The sequence below is a fragment of the Rana temporaria genome, chromosome 6, assembly GCF_905171775.1.
Source record: "Rana temporaria chromosome 6, aRanTem1.1, whole genome shotgun sequence".
Classification (NCBI taxonomy): Eukaryota; Metazoa; Chordata; class Amphibia; order Anura; family Ranidae; genus Rana; species Rana temporaria.
The window spans coordinates 12397350-12413088 of record NC_053494.1 but is presented as its reverse complement, the minus strand read 5'-3'; the positions used below and the strand labels follow the sequence as shown (position 1 = coordinate 12413088).

General features: G+C 53.7%; 1 protein-coding gene across 2 annotated transcripts in view; it reads left to right on the top strand.

Moving 5' to 3' along the window:
- LOC120943109 (E3 ubiquitin-protein ligase TRIM39-like) overlaps positions 1 to 15114 on the top strand; it is a 29096-nt gene extending 13982 nt beyond the window's left edge. For both annotated transcript variants that reach the window (XM_040356231.1, XM_040356230.1), the window contains exon 2: positions 13500 to 15114. In XM_040356231.1, coding sequence (XP_040212165.1) covers positions 13501 to 15069 — 1569 coding nt within the window. In that variant the 5' untranslated portion in view covers position 13500 and the 3' untranslated portion in view covers positions 15070 to 15114. The remainder of the gene's footprint in view (positions 1 to 13499) is intronic.
- The last annotated feature ends 625 nt before the right edge of the window (positions 15115 to 15739 follow it).

The following is a 15739-nucleotide window of genomic DNA, read 5'->3' as shown; positions in this document are numbered from 1 at the left end:
CTTCCTCCAGTCAGTCCACCCCCCCCACACAGTAAGAAAGCATTCCCTAGGAACACCGTTTTAACCCTCTGATCGCCCCTGATGTTAACCCCTTCCCTGCCCTGTCCTTTATACAGTGCATCTTCTTTTTTTTTTTTTTTTTTTTTTTTTTTTAGCACTGATCACTGTATTGGTGTCACTGGTGCCCAAAAAGTGTCAGTTTTGTCCGCCGCAATGTCACAGTCCGATTAAAAATCGCTGATCACCACCATTACTAGTAAAAACAATAAAATTAAAAAAAGCCCATAAATCTATCCCATAGTTTAGACGCTATCACAAGCCAATCTACGATTTTTGGGATTTTTTTATTTATTTTTTTACCAAAAATATGTAGCAGAATACAAATTGGCCTAAATTGATGAAGAAATTCGATTTTTTTTTTTTTTTTTTTATTGGATATTGTCGGTCCTTTTTTCTTCATAGCGCAAAAAATAAAAACCGCAGAGGTAATCAAATACCACCAAAAGTAAGTTCTATTTTTGTGTGAAAAAAAAGGACATCAATTTTATTTGGGTACAGCATCGCACGGCCGCACAATTGTCAGTTAAAGTAGCGCAGTGCCATATGGCAAAAAATGGCCTGGTCAGGAGGGGGTAAAACCTTCCGGAGCTGAAGTGGTTAATACCCCTGGTGTATTGCGTTCCTCCTTTTTATTCAGCCGTCAATTATTTCATAGTTTGGATATCGCTTACGCTGGCAATTTATTGGGTAACAGAAGGTGGGGTCTGTTTCCGCGTGCAGGGAACGCACGCCCTGGCTGTGTTTATATGGTGTTTCGGGAGAGACTTGCAATATCACTTGCTGGACATTGGTGTCAGATTTAACCACTTTACCACCGGGCTAATTTTGGCGCAATTATTTTGGTAGAAAATTAATTGGAACCCCCAAACATTATATATATATATATATATGTGTGTGTGTGTATATATGTATATGTGTGTGTATATGTATATGTGTGTATATATATATATATATATATATATATATATATATATATATATATATATATATATATATATATATATATATATATATATATATATATATATATATATTTTTAGCAGACACCCTATGGAATAAAATGGCGGTCATTGCAACTTTTTTTTTTTTCTCGCACGGTATTTGCGCAATCATTTTTCAAACGCCTTTTTTTGGAAAAAAAAAAACGGTTTCATGAATTAAAAAATAACAAAACAGTAAGTTTAGCCCAATTTTTTTTGTATAATGTGAAAGATGATGTTATGTCGAGTAAATAGATACCTAACATGTCACGCTATAAAATTGCGCACACTCATGGAATGGCGCCAAACTTCGGTACTTAAAAATCTCCATAGGTGACGCTTTAACATTTTTTACAGGTTACTATTTTCGAGTTTCAGAGGAGGTCTAGTGCTAGAATTGTTGCACACACTCTAATGCACGCGACGATGCCTCACACGTGGGGTTTGAACGGCGTTTACATATGTGGGCGGGACTTGCATGCGTGTTCGCTTCTGCGCGCGAGATAACAGGACAGGGGGGTTTTTAATTTTTTTTTTTTTTTTTTACTTTTTTACACTTTTTTTTTTTACATTTTTTTTTTCTGAACACTTCTATTCCTATTACAAGGAATGTAAAAATCCCTTGTAATAGGAATCAGTGTGACAGGTCCTCTTTATGGAGAGATGTGGGGTCAATAAGACTCGAGCTGGGCGTCGCCGCTTAGTGAAGGATTGGCTCGGGCGGCTCGAATGCTCTAGTCCTGCAAAGGGAACGGAGTTCCTGCTGTGAAAAAAGTGCAGGAACTCCGTTCCCGCAGGACTTGAGCCCTGCTTGGTACCCTATTATTGTTGTCAGCAGTAATGGGAAACTCATGGTTGCTGCTAATTTATAATATCTGGCCACAGAGGTTAAAGTGGAGTTCCACCCAAAAAAAAAAAGTCATTAACGTCCATGAAATAATATACTTACTTCTTTTTGCCTGTTGCTATGCGGTCTATTGTAATCTTCCTCCTTCATCCTCTTGGCTCCTGACATCACTTCCCTCGGCGCCTTCCGCTCGCTACTGCTCCTGGGAGATGTGTGTCATCATTTCCCAGGAGTCAGTGGGCAACGCCGAGGGCTTCGTTGCCATCACAACCGGGCGGGCACTTCCGCCACCCGTTGCGATGGCAACCTGAGTAGTTGACGGCGCTGCGATGACAGAATGCGCATTGCGCAAGGTCGGGGAGAGAACGGGCGGTGCATGCTGGTCCAGCAGCAGCGCCGTATCCCGGGCCGTATCCCGGAACAGGATGCTTGTGGCCAGAACACAGTTGTCAAACTTCTTTTTACAGATTTAACCGGACATCGGGAGAAGACGTGAGTGTTACAATGCCATTAGAAATGCTTGTGAAATGTTAAAATATATATATATATTTATTTATTTATTTATTGTAGTTGGAACTCTGCTTTAAGCTTGGACTTATTAAAGAATTGAGTCAGCGGCCAGTGCCGAGCTCCAGATCAGGGGAGGCCTGCCAGTGGTGAAGGTATAGCAGATTGATCCACGTAGACCCGCAATATGTGGGAGGCATGCCTGCACCAATCAATTACCCTAGTCATCTGCACCATGATGTGGTACAATGCCGGATCAGGCAACCCCACTCCACCCCTGAGTTTGGGTCTCTGCAACAAGGTTCTCCTTGGATCGATTTGCCTTGCTACATGTATTTGGTAAACAACTCCTTAAGAGCCCATTCACACAGGTCTGACTTTGGATCCGACTTCAAGTCGCCCCAAGTCGCACTGCATGAAGAAATCAATGTAAGTGAATGGAGCCGTCTTAATGTACACTACTGCCATTGTAGTGTCACCGTTTGCTCCCTATCACAGAATGCAGCCTAAGTCACGTGGCAGCGAACTACGCATGCGCAATGCGTTCCAATGCCAAATGTGATGCGTTCCAGGGGATTCACGACACTACCCCTCAGTGAACCCATCACAATTTGTCACGGAAGTGACGAGTAAGGGCCCTTTCACACTGGGGCATTTTTCAAGCGCTTTAGCGTTAAAAAAAGCGCCTGTAAAACGCCTGAAAGAAGCTGCATCTGCAATCCCAATGTGAAAGCTCGAGTGCTTTCACACTAAAGCGCCTGAAAAACACCCCAGTGTGAAAATGGTCTTAGCGTTAAAAAAAGCGCCTGAAAGAAGCTGCATCTGCAATCCCAATGTGAAAGCCTGAGTGCTTTCACACTGAGGCGCTGAGCTGGCAGGGCGTCAAAAAAAGTCCTGCATGCAGCTTCTTTGCAGCGCTTTAGGAGCGGTTAATACACCGCTCCTAAAGCCCCCTTCCCATTGAGGAAGCTTTTTTTAACACCAAAGCGCCTGAAAAGCGCCTCAGTGTGAAAGGGGTCTTAGCAGCGCTTTACCAGCGTTTTTCGGGCGCTGGCAGTGTGAAAGGCCTCTGAAAGCACTTGGGCTTTCACATTGGGATTGCAGATGAGGCTTCTTTCAGGCGCTTTACAGGCTTTTTTTAAAGCCAAAGCGCCTAAAAAACGCCCGAAAAACGCCCCAGTGTGAAAGGGGTCTAACCATAACGAGGAGGCATACACAGAGGGGGGGGGGGGGGGCGGGACAAAACATGCAGATCCAATGAGAAACCTAGAAAGAGCGGGGGGGGGGGGGGAGACGGAGGAGAAAGAGACATGCAGATACATTAGGCTGCATTCTGTGATAGGGAGCAAACGGTGAGACAGCCCCGCCTCCAGCCCCTCCCCCAAAGCAGAGGCTTATTGAGATCCGTAAAAAACATAGACTTTCTGGCTTTTAAAGCATCCCCCATGTATAATAACATGTCACATTGTTTTGGTGTGTGCAATAAAGACTGTGAAGAAAATGTGTATGTAGGAGGAGAGCTTCTGAATACCAACAAACACATTTCCATTTTATTTCTCATTTCAATGGGAAAGTTTAAGGTGGAACTTTAGGTTTGATTAACTTTGAAGTGAAATGTTACCCAAAAAGTAAAGTTCCGCTCTTCTGTATTTTTTTAGGCTCCATGTACACGGGACCATCCTCCCAGCTGTGCGAATCACCCCCCCCCCCCACCACCATCCTCCCAGCTGTGCGAATCACCCCCCCCCCCCCCACCGCCATCCTCCCAGCTGTGCGAATCCCCCCCCCCCCCCCCACCGCCATCCTCCCAGCTGTGCGAATCACCCCCCCCCCCACCGCCATCCTCCCAGCTGTACGAATCACCCCCCCCCCCACCGCCATCCTCCCAGCTGTGCGAATCACCCCCCCCACCGCCATCCTCCCAGCTGTGCGAATCACCCCCCCCCCCACCGCCATCCTCCCAGCTGTGCGAATCACCCCCCCCCCCCCCCCCCCATCCTCCCCGCTGTGCGAATCACCCCCCCCCCCCCCACCGCCATCCTCCCAGCTGTGCGAACCCCCCCCCCCCCCACCATCCTCCCAGCTGTGCGAATCACCCCCCCCCACCGCCATCCTCCCAGCTGTGCGAATCACCCCCCCCCCACCGCCATCCTCCCAGCTGTGCGAATCACCCCCCCCCCCCCACCGCCATCCTCCCAGCTGTGCGAATCACCCCCCCCCCCACCGCCATCCTCCCAGCTGTGCGAATCACCCCCCCCCCCACCGCCATCCTCCCAGCTGTGCGAATCACCCCCCCCCCCACCGCCATCCTCCCAGCTGTGCGAATCACCCCCCCCCCCCCCCGCCCTCCTCCCAGCTGTGCGAATCACCCCCCCCCCCCCACCGCCATCCTCCCAGCTGTGCGAATCACCCCCCCCCCAACACCACCATCCTCCCAGCTGTACGAATCCCCCCCCCTCACCGCCATCCTCCCAGCTGTGCGAATAACCCCCCCCCCCACCGCCATCCTCCCAGTTGTACGAATCACCCCCCCTCACCGCCATCCTCCCAGCTGTGCGAATCACCCCCCCCCCCCACCGCCATCCTCCCAGCTGTACGAATCACCCCCCCCCCACCGCCATCCTCCCAGCTGTACGAATCACCCCCCCCCCACCGCCATCCTCCCAGCTGTACGAATCACCCCCCCCCCCCCCCCCCACCGCCATCCTCCCAGCTGTACGATTCACCCCCCCCCACCGCCATCCTCCCAGCTGTACGAATCACCCCCCCCCCCACCGCCATCCTCCCAGCTGTACGAATCACCCCCCCCACCGCCATCCTCCCAGCTGTACGAATCACCCCCCCCCCCCACCACCATCCTTCCAGCTGTAGGGATCAGATCTGTAGTAAAAAATCCTCGGACCTGTGAAAAAATCGTACCGCGTCACTTCCGGTGCTCGTATGCCAGGAGCACAGCTGATCGCGGGTCCACGGCGCATGCGCAGCTGCTTTTTCTTTGGTCCGTGAATATCCTAGACTGGGGTAGGTCACTTGTGCCCGTCATACGCAGCCATTGTGCCCACTATATGCAGCTACTTGTGCCCATCATACGCAGCCATTGTGCCCACTATATGCAGCCACTTGTGCCCATCATACGCAGCCAGTGTGCCCACTATTTGCAGCCACGTGTGCCCATCATACGCAGCCAATGTGCCCACTATTTGCAGCCACGTGTGCCCATCATACGCAGCCAGTGTGCCCACTATATGCAGTCACTTGTACCCGTCATACGCGGCACTTCCTTCTTCTTCTGTAGCGGCGGCTGTGGCTCCTGTGTCCGCTCGGCTCCTCAGGCTTCCTCCGTCATGTCTCCTTTTCCGCCAATGCGTTAGGCATCCAATAGGATCGCCTAAAGCTTTGGCCAATCGGGAGACAGGTTTTACTGACCTGCCTGCTGATTGGCAAGGAGGAACTTTAGTGTGAAAATAGCTTCTGGCTCTTATCACGTGCTTCAAAATACACACCCCGCCTATCCCCGCCATAGTATTTCATGTGTCCGGCATCCTGAAAGGGGCCAGGCACATGAATAGGGAGGGCGGCAGAGGTGACGGGGGCGGTGCCCATGCATTGTGGGCCCACCATACAGGGGCCACCACTGGTCTTTGATCTCTGTCAAGTGCTGGGGTCTGGATCGCCTCCGCTGCTTTTCCTCCAATCGGGCCAAAGAAGCTGAGTGCGAGTTTACCTATAGCCCTCACACTGGAGACTTGTACACCATCATCATGGCATCCCAGGACGGTGGGTATCAGGTCACGGGAGGGCAGAGCGCATGTGTGTCCCGCTTTGGGGTCACTGGTGGCTTAGGGAGAAGGAGAGGGCCCCTGGGTGTCCGTGGCAGAAGGAGAGGGCACCTGGGTGTTTGGAGGAGGAGAGGGCCCCTGGGTGTCCGTGGGAGAAGGAGAGGGCCCCTGGGTGTCCGTGGGAGAAGGAGAGGGCACCTGGGTGTTTGGAGGAGGAGAGGGCCCCTGGGTGGCCATTTAGTGAAGAAGAGGGCCCCTGGGTGGCCGGGGGAGAAGGAGAGAGAACCTGGGTGATTGGCAGAGAAGGAATGGGCCCCTGGCTGTTTGAAGGAGAAGCAGATGGGCCCCAGTGTTGGCCAAAATTGGAAGAGCTGATCCTTGGGTGGTTGGAGGAGGAGAGGGTGCCACCCTTCTCCCCTTAGGACGGGGACAGACACCCTTCTCTCCCCCGGAGGACGGGGACACCCTTCTCTTCCCCAGAGGACGGGGACACCAGTCTCTCCCCAGAGGTAGGGGCAGTGCCGATCCTGACCTAACCGGGGGCCCTAAGCAAAATTTGCTAAGGGGCCCTCTACCTGACCCGTGATGCCGTCACCCATAACTCTTCACCAATCCCCTTGGAGAGTACGCCCGACCACATAAGAGGGACAGACCTAGAGTGGTGATAGGGTGACCTGTGGCCCCCAGATTTTAGTATCACCCCACCAGGAGTCAGGACTAGTACCACAGTACGAGTACAGAATGCTCTGCCTGGGGCCCACATCACATACATTAGTACATTAGTGCCTATCCTGACCTCCCTGGGGCCCTAAGCAAAATGACATTAAAGTTAAGAAGCGGGGGGGGGGGGGGGGGGGGGTGCCGAAAATGACATGTCACATGGTGTCACAAAGATTAAAGTTGAGAAGCGGGGGAGGGGGTGGGGGTGTTCTGCTGTCGAAATGACATCTTACATTAAAGTGAGAAGCAGGGGCTCTAGTAATTTGGGGGGCCCTCCGCAGCTTTGCGGGGCCCTAAGCGGCTTGCATAGTGAGCCTATGGGGCGGATCGGCCCTGGGTAGGGGACACCATTCTCTCCCCCAGAGGACGGGGACAGACACCCTTCTCACCCCCGGAGGACGGGGACACCCTTCTCTCCCCCGGAGGACACCATTCTCTCCCCCGAGGACGAGGACACCATTCTCTCTCCTGGAGGACAGGGACACCAGGGCTGGACTGGGACAAAAATATTGCCCTGGACTTCATACACTTTGACAAGTCTCTCCCATGGCGGCCGGCCCCCATGCGCCTCTGTCCCCCTCTCTGCTCCTCTGGTTCTCCCCCTGCTTCTCTGTTCCCCCACATGCTTCTCTATCCCCCCCCCATGCTCCTCTTACCCTCATGCTTCTCTGGTCCCCCCTGTGCTCCACTGATACCCCCCCCCCTGCTTCTCTGTTCCCACACATGCTTCTCTGTTCCTCTCCTGCTCCTCTATCCCCCGTCCCTCATGATGCTCTGTTTCCCCGCAGCGCTCACCTCTTCTCCAGCCCTGGTGTCCTCGTCCTCCAGGGGAGAGAATGGTGTCCTCGTCCTCCAGGGGAGAGAATGGTGTCCTCGTCCTCCAGGGGAGAGAATGGTGTCCTCGTCCTCCGGGGGGAGAAGGGTGTCCCCGTCCTCCGGGAGAGAGAATAGTGTCCCCGTCCGCCGGGGGAGAGAATGGTGTCCCCGTCCTCCGGGGGAGAGAATGGTGTCCCCGTCCTCCGGGGGAGAGAAGGGTGTCCCCGTCCTCCGGGGGAGAGAATGGTGTCCCCGTCCTCCGGGGGAGAGAAGGGTGTCCCCATCCTCCGGGGGAGAGAATGGTGTCCCAGTCCTCCGGGGGAGAGAATGGTGTCCCCGTCCTCCGGGGGAGAGAATGGTGTCCCCGTCCTCCGGGGGAGAGAATGGTGTCCCCGTCCTCCGGGGGAGAGAAGGGTGTCCCCGTCCTCCAGGGGAGAGAAGGGTGTCCCCGTCCTCCAGGGGAGAGAAGGGTGTCCCCGTCCTCCAGGGGAGAGAAGGGTGTCCCCGTCCTCCAGGGGAGAGAAGGGTGTCCCCGTCCTCCAGGGGAGAGAAGGGTGTCCCCGTCCTCCAGGGGAGAGAAGGGTGTCCCCGTCCTCCAGGGGAGAGAAGGGTGTCCCCGTCCTCCAGGGGAGAGAAGGGTGTCCCCGTCCTCCAGGGGAGAGAAGGGGTGCCCTCTCCTTCTGCCACGGACCCCCAGGGGCCCTCTCCTTCTCCCTAAGCCACCAGTGACCCCAAAGCGGGACACACATGCGCTCTGCCCTCCCGTGACCTGATACCCACCGTCCTGGGATGCCATGATGATGGTGTGCAAGTCTCCAGTGTGAGGGCTATAGGTAAACTCACACTCAGCTTCTTTGGCCCAATTGGAGGAAAAGCAGCGGAGGCGATCCAGACCCCAGCACTTGACAGAGATCAAAGACCAGTGGTGGCCCCTGCATGGTTGCATGGTGGGCCCGTCACCTCTGCCGTGAAGCGCGTGATAAGAGCCAGAAGCTATTTTCACACTAAAGTTCCTCCTTGCCAATCAGCAGGCAGGTCAGTAAAACCTGTCTCCCGATTGGCCAAAGCTTTAGGCGATCCTATTGGATGCCTAACGCATTGGCGGAAAAGGAGACATGACGGAGGAAGCCTGAGGAGCCAAGCGGACACAGGAGCCACAGCCGCCGCTACAGAAGAAGGAAGTGCCGCGTATGACGGGTACAAGTGACTGCATATAGTAGGCACACTGGCTGCGTATGACGGGCACAAGTGGCTGCATATAGTGGGCACAATGGCTGCGTATGATGGGCACAAGTGGCTGCAAATAGTGGGCACACTGGCTGCGTATGACGGGCACAAGTGGCTGCAAATAGTGGGCACACTGACTGCGTATGACGGGCACAAGTGACCTACCCCAGTCTAGGATATTCACGGACCAAAGAAAAAGCAGCTGCGCATGCGCCGTGGACCCGCGATCAGCTGTGCTCCTGGCATACGAGCACCGGAAGTGACGTGGTACGATTTTTTCACAGGTCCGAGGATTTTTTACTACAGGTCTGATCCCTACAGCTGGAAGGATGGTGGTGGGGGGGGGGGGATCCCTACAGCAGGGAGGATGGCGGTGGGGGGGGGGGTGATTCGTACAGCTGGGAGGATGGCGGTGGGGGGGGGGGATGATCCCTACAGCTGGAAGGATGGTGGTGGGGGGGGGGATGATCCCTACAGCTGGGAGGATGGCGGTGGGGGGGGGGTGATTCGTACAGCTGGGAGGATGGCGGTGGGGGGGGGGGTGATTTGCACAGCTGGGAGGATGGCGGTGGGGGGGGGGGGTGATTCGCACAGCTGGGAGGATGGTGGGGGGGGGTGATTCGCACATCTGGGAGGATGGCGGTGGGGGGGGGGTGATTCGCACAGCTGGGAGGATGGTGGGGGGGGGGGTGATTCGCACAGCTGGGAGGATGGCGGTGGGGGGGGGGGGGTGATTCGCACAGTTGGGAGGATGGCGGTGGGGGGGGGTGATTCGCACAGCTGGGAGGATGGCGGTGGGGGGGGGGGGGGTGATTCGTACAGCCGGGAGGGTGGCGGGGGGGGGGGGGGTGATTCGTACAGCTGGGAGGATGGCGGTGGGGGGGGGTGATTCATACAGCTGGGAGGATGGTGGTGGGGGGGTGATTCGCACAGCTGGGAGGATGGCGGTGGGGGGGGGGGTGATTCGCACAGCTGGGAGGATGGCGGTGGGGGGGTGATTCGCACAGCTGGGAGGATGGCGGTGGGGGGGGGGGTGATTCGCACAGCTGGGAGGATGGCGGTGGGGGGGGGGGTGATTCGCACAGCTGGGAGGATGGCGGTGGGGGGGGGGTGATTCGCACAGCTGGGAGGATGGCGGTGGGGGGGGGTGATTCGCACAGCTGGGAGGATGGCGGTGGGGGGGGGGTGATTCGCACAGCTGGGAGGATGGCGGTGGGGGGAGGGGGTGATTCGCACAGCTGGGAGGATGGCGGTGGGGGGGGGGGTGATTCGCACAGCTGGGAGGATGGCGGTGGGGGGGGGGGGTGATTCGCACAGCTGGGAGGATGGCGGTGGGGGGGGGGGTGATTCGCACAGCTGGGAGGATGGCGGTGGGGGGGGGGGGGTGATTCGCACAGCTGGGGGGATGGCGGGGGGGGGGGGGGGGTGATTCGCACAGCTGGGAGGATGGCGGTGGGGGGGGGGTGATTCGCACAGCTGGGAGGATGGCGGTGGGGGGGGGGGGGGTGATTCGCACAGCTGGGAGGGTGGCGGTGGGGGGGGGGTGATTCGCACAGCTGGGAGGATGGCGGTGGGGGGGGGGTGATTCGCACAGCTGGGAGGATGGGGGGGGGGGGGGGGGGGATTCGCACAGCTGGGAGGATGGCGGTGGGGGGGGGGGGGGGTGATTCGCACAGCTGGGGGGAGGGGGGGGGGGGGGGGGGGTGATTCGCACAGCTGGGAGGATGGCGGTGGGGGGGGGGGGTGATTCGCACAGCTGGGAGGATGGCGGTGGGGGGGGGTGATTCGCACAGCTGGGAGGATGGCGGTGGGGGGGGGGGGGGTGATTCGCACAGCTGGGAGGATGGCGGTGGGGGGGGGGGTGATTCGCACAGCTGGGAGGATGGCGGTGGGGGGGGGGGGGGGGTGATTCGCACAGCTGGGAGGATGGTCCCGTGTACATGGAGCCTAAAAAAATACAGAAGAGCGGAACTTTACTTTTTGGGTAACATTTCACTTCAAAGTTAATCAAACCTAAAGTTCCACCTTAAACTTTCCCATTGAAATGAGAAATAAAATGGAAATGTGTTTGTTGGTATTCAGAAGCTCTCCTCCTACATACACATTTTCTTCACAGTCTTTATTGCACACACCAAAACAATGTGACATTTTATTATACATGGGGGATGCTTTAAAAGCCAGAAAGTCTATGTTTTTTACGGATCTCAATAAGCCTCTGCTTTGGGGGCGGGGCTGGAGGCGGGGCTGTCTCACCGTTTGCTCCCTATCACAGAATGCAGCCTAATGTATCTGCATGTCTCTTTCTCCTCCGTCTCCCCCCCCCCCCCGCTCTTTCTAGGTTTCTCATTGGATCTGCATGTTTTGTCCCGCCCCCCCCCCCCCTCTGTGTATGCCTCCTCGTTATGGTTACTCGTCACTTCCGTGACAAATTGTGATGGGTTCACTGAGGGGTAGTGTCGTGAATCCCCTGGAACGCATCACATTTGGCGTTGGAACGCATTGCGCATGCGCAGTTCACCGCCACGTGACTTAGGCTGCATTCTGTGATAGGGAGCAGAATATGACACTGCACCATCGCTCCAACTTTAAAAAAAGGTTCCTGTACTACTTCGATCCGACTTTTAGGCAACTTGTACCCATTGATTTCAATGGAAGTCGCCTCCAAGTCGGATCCCCGTTCATAGTGAGGCAACTTTACAGGAAGTCACCCCAGTGTGAACCGGCTCGAAGGCATACCTCTCCCTCCCACAGAGCTGGTATTTGGTATGAATCATGAGGGGGAACTCCACGCCAAGTTTTAAATAAAAAAAAACGGCATGGGTCCCCCCCCCAAAAGCATACCAGGCCCTTAGGTCTGGTATGGATTTCAAGGGGAGCCCCTACGCCGAAAAAAACATACCAGACCCTTATCCGAGCACGCAGGCCGGTCAGGAAAGGGGGTTGGGATGAGCGAACGCCCCCCCTCCTGAACCGTACCAGGCCGCATGCCCTCAACATGGGGGGGGGGGGGGGGGTAGGTGACGGGGACAAGGGCCTCTTCCTGACAATCCTGGCCATTTGTTGTCGGGGTCTGCGAGCGGGGGCTTATCGGAATCCGGGAGCCCCCTTTAATAAGGGGGCCCCCAGATACCGGCCCCCCACCCTATGTGAATGAGTATCCCTACCCATTCACCTGGGGAGAAAGAAGTGTCAAGAAAAAAAAACACTAGACAGGTTTTTAAAGTAATTTTATTAGGCAGCTCCAGGGGTCTTCTTCCGACTTCTCTGGTTCTTTCTGCCTTCTGCCGGGCTCCTCCGCTATCTTCTTCCAGCTCTTTTACTAGCGGTGGCCCGGTCTTCTCCCTTCTTCTGACTTTGGGGGTCTTCTTCCGACTTCTCCGCTCTCTGGTTCTTTCTGCCTTCTGCCGGGCTCCTCCGCTATCTACTTCCAGCTCTTTTTTACTAGCGGCAGCCCGGTCTTCTGCGTCCTTCTTCCCTCTTCTCTTCTTTGATGTTGACTCGATGATCTTTCCCGCTGTAATGATTTATATAGGCCTCTTATGACGTCTCAGTCCCATCATGCTCCGGGTGGTCCCATATTCTGATAAGCACCCCGCTCGCAGACCCTGACAACCAACGACCGGGGTTGTCGGGAAGAGGCCCTTGTCCCCATCAACAAGGGGACAAGGTGCTTTGGGGTGGGGGCCGCAGGGTGCCCCCCTGCCCGAAAGCACCTATCACCCATGTTGAGGGCATGCGGCCTGGTATGGTTCAGGAGGGGGGGGGGGGGCGCTCGCTCGTCCCCAACCCCCTTTTCTGACCGGCCGGGCTGCGTGCTCAGATAAGGGTCTGGTATGGATTTTGGGGGGACCCCCATGCATTTTTTTTGGCGTAGGGGGTTCCCCTTGAAATCCCCACCAGACCTAAGGACCTGGTATGCTCTTGGAGGGGGAACCCATGCTGGTTTTTTATTTAAAATTTGGCATGGAGTTCCCCCTCCTGGAGGCGACTTCAAGTCGCGTTGTAAGTCGCCCCAAGTCGTGTTGTGATTCACGCTCAAGTCGTGTCTAAGTCACCTCGCAAAGTCGCGCTAAAATTTATGTTGCCCCTGTGTGAACCGGCTCTAAGGTTTTAAAAGTATGTTTGGAGAATGTTAACAGGCAAAGACAAAAAGCAAGGGGGACAAGGGGCAACCCTGTCTCGTACCATTTCTAATGGCAAACGGTTTGGAATCAAAACTGTTTACTCCTAACTGTTGTGGTTGGAGACAACTACAGTGCCCTAATCCAGGATAAAAAGGGGGCAGGCATCCCCATAGTATATATTTCTTATCACAGCCCCGAAAAGAATCATGAACAACATTTCTACACAATTGAAGACTAAGGAGTCATAGACAAGTGGTTTTATCTATAAATTTATTTTTAGGTGTTGTGTTTTTTATTTGGAGTTCTCCTTTAGAAGCCTCAATAACACACAATAAGCAAAAATGTCTTGCTTCCTGTGCTCTGTAGGGTTAACTTGTGAAACCTCCGTCCTCTTTATGAAATCAAATTTTTAGTTTTGTTTCTTTTTCCTTGTTCACAGAATGGCGTCTGCTGCTCTAATAAACGAGCTGAGCTGCTCCATCTGCCTGAACCTTTATACGGTGCCGGTGTCACTGAGATGCGGACACAACTTCTGCCGGGATTGTATTGTGACTGCTCTGGATACACAGGAGGGGTCCGGAGTTTATTCCTGTCCGGAGTGTAGAGATGAGTATGTAGAGCGCCCCACTCTGGAGAAGAACAGGAAGCTGTGTAACATTGTGGAAAACTTCAGATCTACACAACTAAAGGAGGAGAAAAGTGAGATCATCTGTACATATTGTGTGGATTCTCCAGCAGGTGCTGTCAAGACTTGTCTGCAGTGTGAGACTTCTATGTGTGATAAACACCTGACAGCCCACAACAAGGCAGTGGACCATGTGTTGACGGAACCAACTTCATTCTTCAGTAGTAAAAAGTGCTCCATCCACAAGGAGCTTCTGAAGTATTACTGCTCCGAGGACGCCGTCTGTCTATGTGTGTCCTGCTGTCTGGTGGGGGAACATAAAGGACACGAAGTGGAACTTCTAGAAGAGGCTTTGGAGAAGAAAAAGGAGAAACTGAGAAATGTTCTACAAAAACTGACCACAGAGACAACGGAGAAGAAAATTCTGAATCTACAGGACCAGAAGAGAAAAGCACAAGAAAAAGCTGATGATGAGAAGAAGAGAGTCACTGACCTGTTTGAGGATATCAGGAGACAGCTGGAGGTCCAGGAACAGAGAGTCCTGAGTGAGATCTCCAGACAGGTAGAGGAGGTCTCATTGTCAGTCACTCATCTCATCAAACAGTTGGAGATACAGAAGGACGAGCTGTCCAGGAAAATTGGTCACATTGAGAAGTTGTGTAACATGACCGACCCAATAACTGTCCTACAAGATGAGGAATTGAATGAAGGGGACGAGAATGTTAAAGAATCTTCTATTCGTGATCTGGATGATTTTATGATCTCTTTTGTGTTGCACAGATCTATAACTGATCTTATCACTAATATACAATTACAAACCCGCTTCAATATACAGGATGGAAGAGATCTGCTATTGGATGTAAACACAGCCGATACATTTGTGGCTTTATCTGATGACCTGAGAACAGCATCCAACACTGAAACAGAAAAAATTAGACCAGCATTACCACAGAGATTTACAGAATATGGTCAGGTGATGAGTATGGAGAGTTTTTCCCATGGGAGACATTACTGGGAAGTAGAGGTTGGTGACTGTGGGGATTGGGATGTGGGTGTTTGCTATCCCAGTATAGAGAGAGATGGTGATGAGTCTTGTATTGGGAACAATAACAAGTCCTGGTGTCTCTTCACATGGGAAAATGAATCTGGATATCTACATGACTCTCGATGCCAGAAAATAAACCTGGTGTCTCCTGCGCAAAGATTGGGAATATATTTGGATTATGAAGGCGGCCGTCTGTCCTTCTACCAGTTGAGTGACCCCATCAGACACCTCCACACCTTCACCACCACCTTCACCGAACCCCTCCATGCTGCTTTCTGTGTGGATAAGGGAGCCTGGGTAAAGATTGTTTCTCCGGTGTTTTCTATAGCTGTAGTTTAATTTTGCTTATATTTTGCCCCCCCCCCCCCCCCATATCAACATATTAATTAAAATTTCAAATAAAATATATTCTATTTTTATTGCACGACTGAGTCTCTGTGCTTCTCTATGCAATGTATGCCGATCATCGCAGAAGGGAGGGGCTGGAAGGGTGGTGTATGCCTCAGTTCTCCCCCCAAGAACCCTCAGCTCTGATGCAATCAGGGGGTTGGCTCTTGGAAGGGATTGTGCAAATATCTTAATGCCTTGATGCAGGGGTTCCCAACTCCTGTCCTCAGGACCCACTAAAGCCTTGTACACACGATCGCATTTTCCGAAGGGAATTGTGTGAGGACAGCCTGTCGGCCGAAAATCTGACCGTTTGTACCCTTTGAAGTGCACACCCTAATGCAATAGGCTACACACACCTATGATACAGGCAGATGTGTGTCAGTGTTGCCAACAGTCCGTATTTTTACGGACAGTTTGTAAAAACTGTCACTTTTCCCCCCATTCGTAAATGTCCGCGATTGCGGAAATGTGCCAGTAAAAATAGCCGAGACCGGTTCGGCTTGGAACTGCACATGGAGATTGGAGGCATGGGGTGATTGGAGGCAGGGGGTGATGGTGGCTGAGGTGGCACCGCAGAGGGGGATGGAGGCAGGGGGTGATTGGAGGCAGGGGGTGTTGT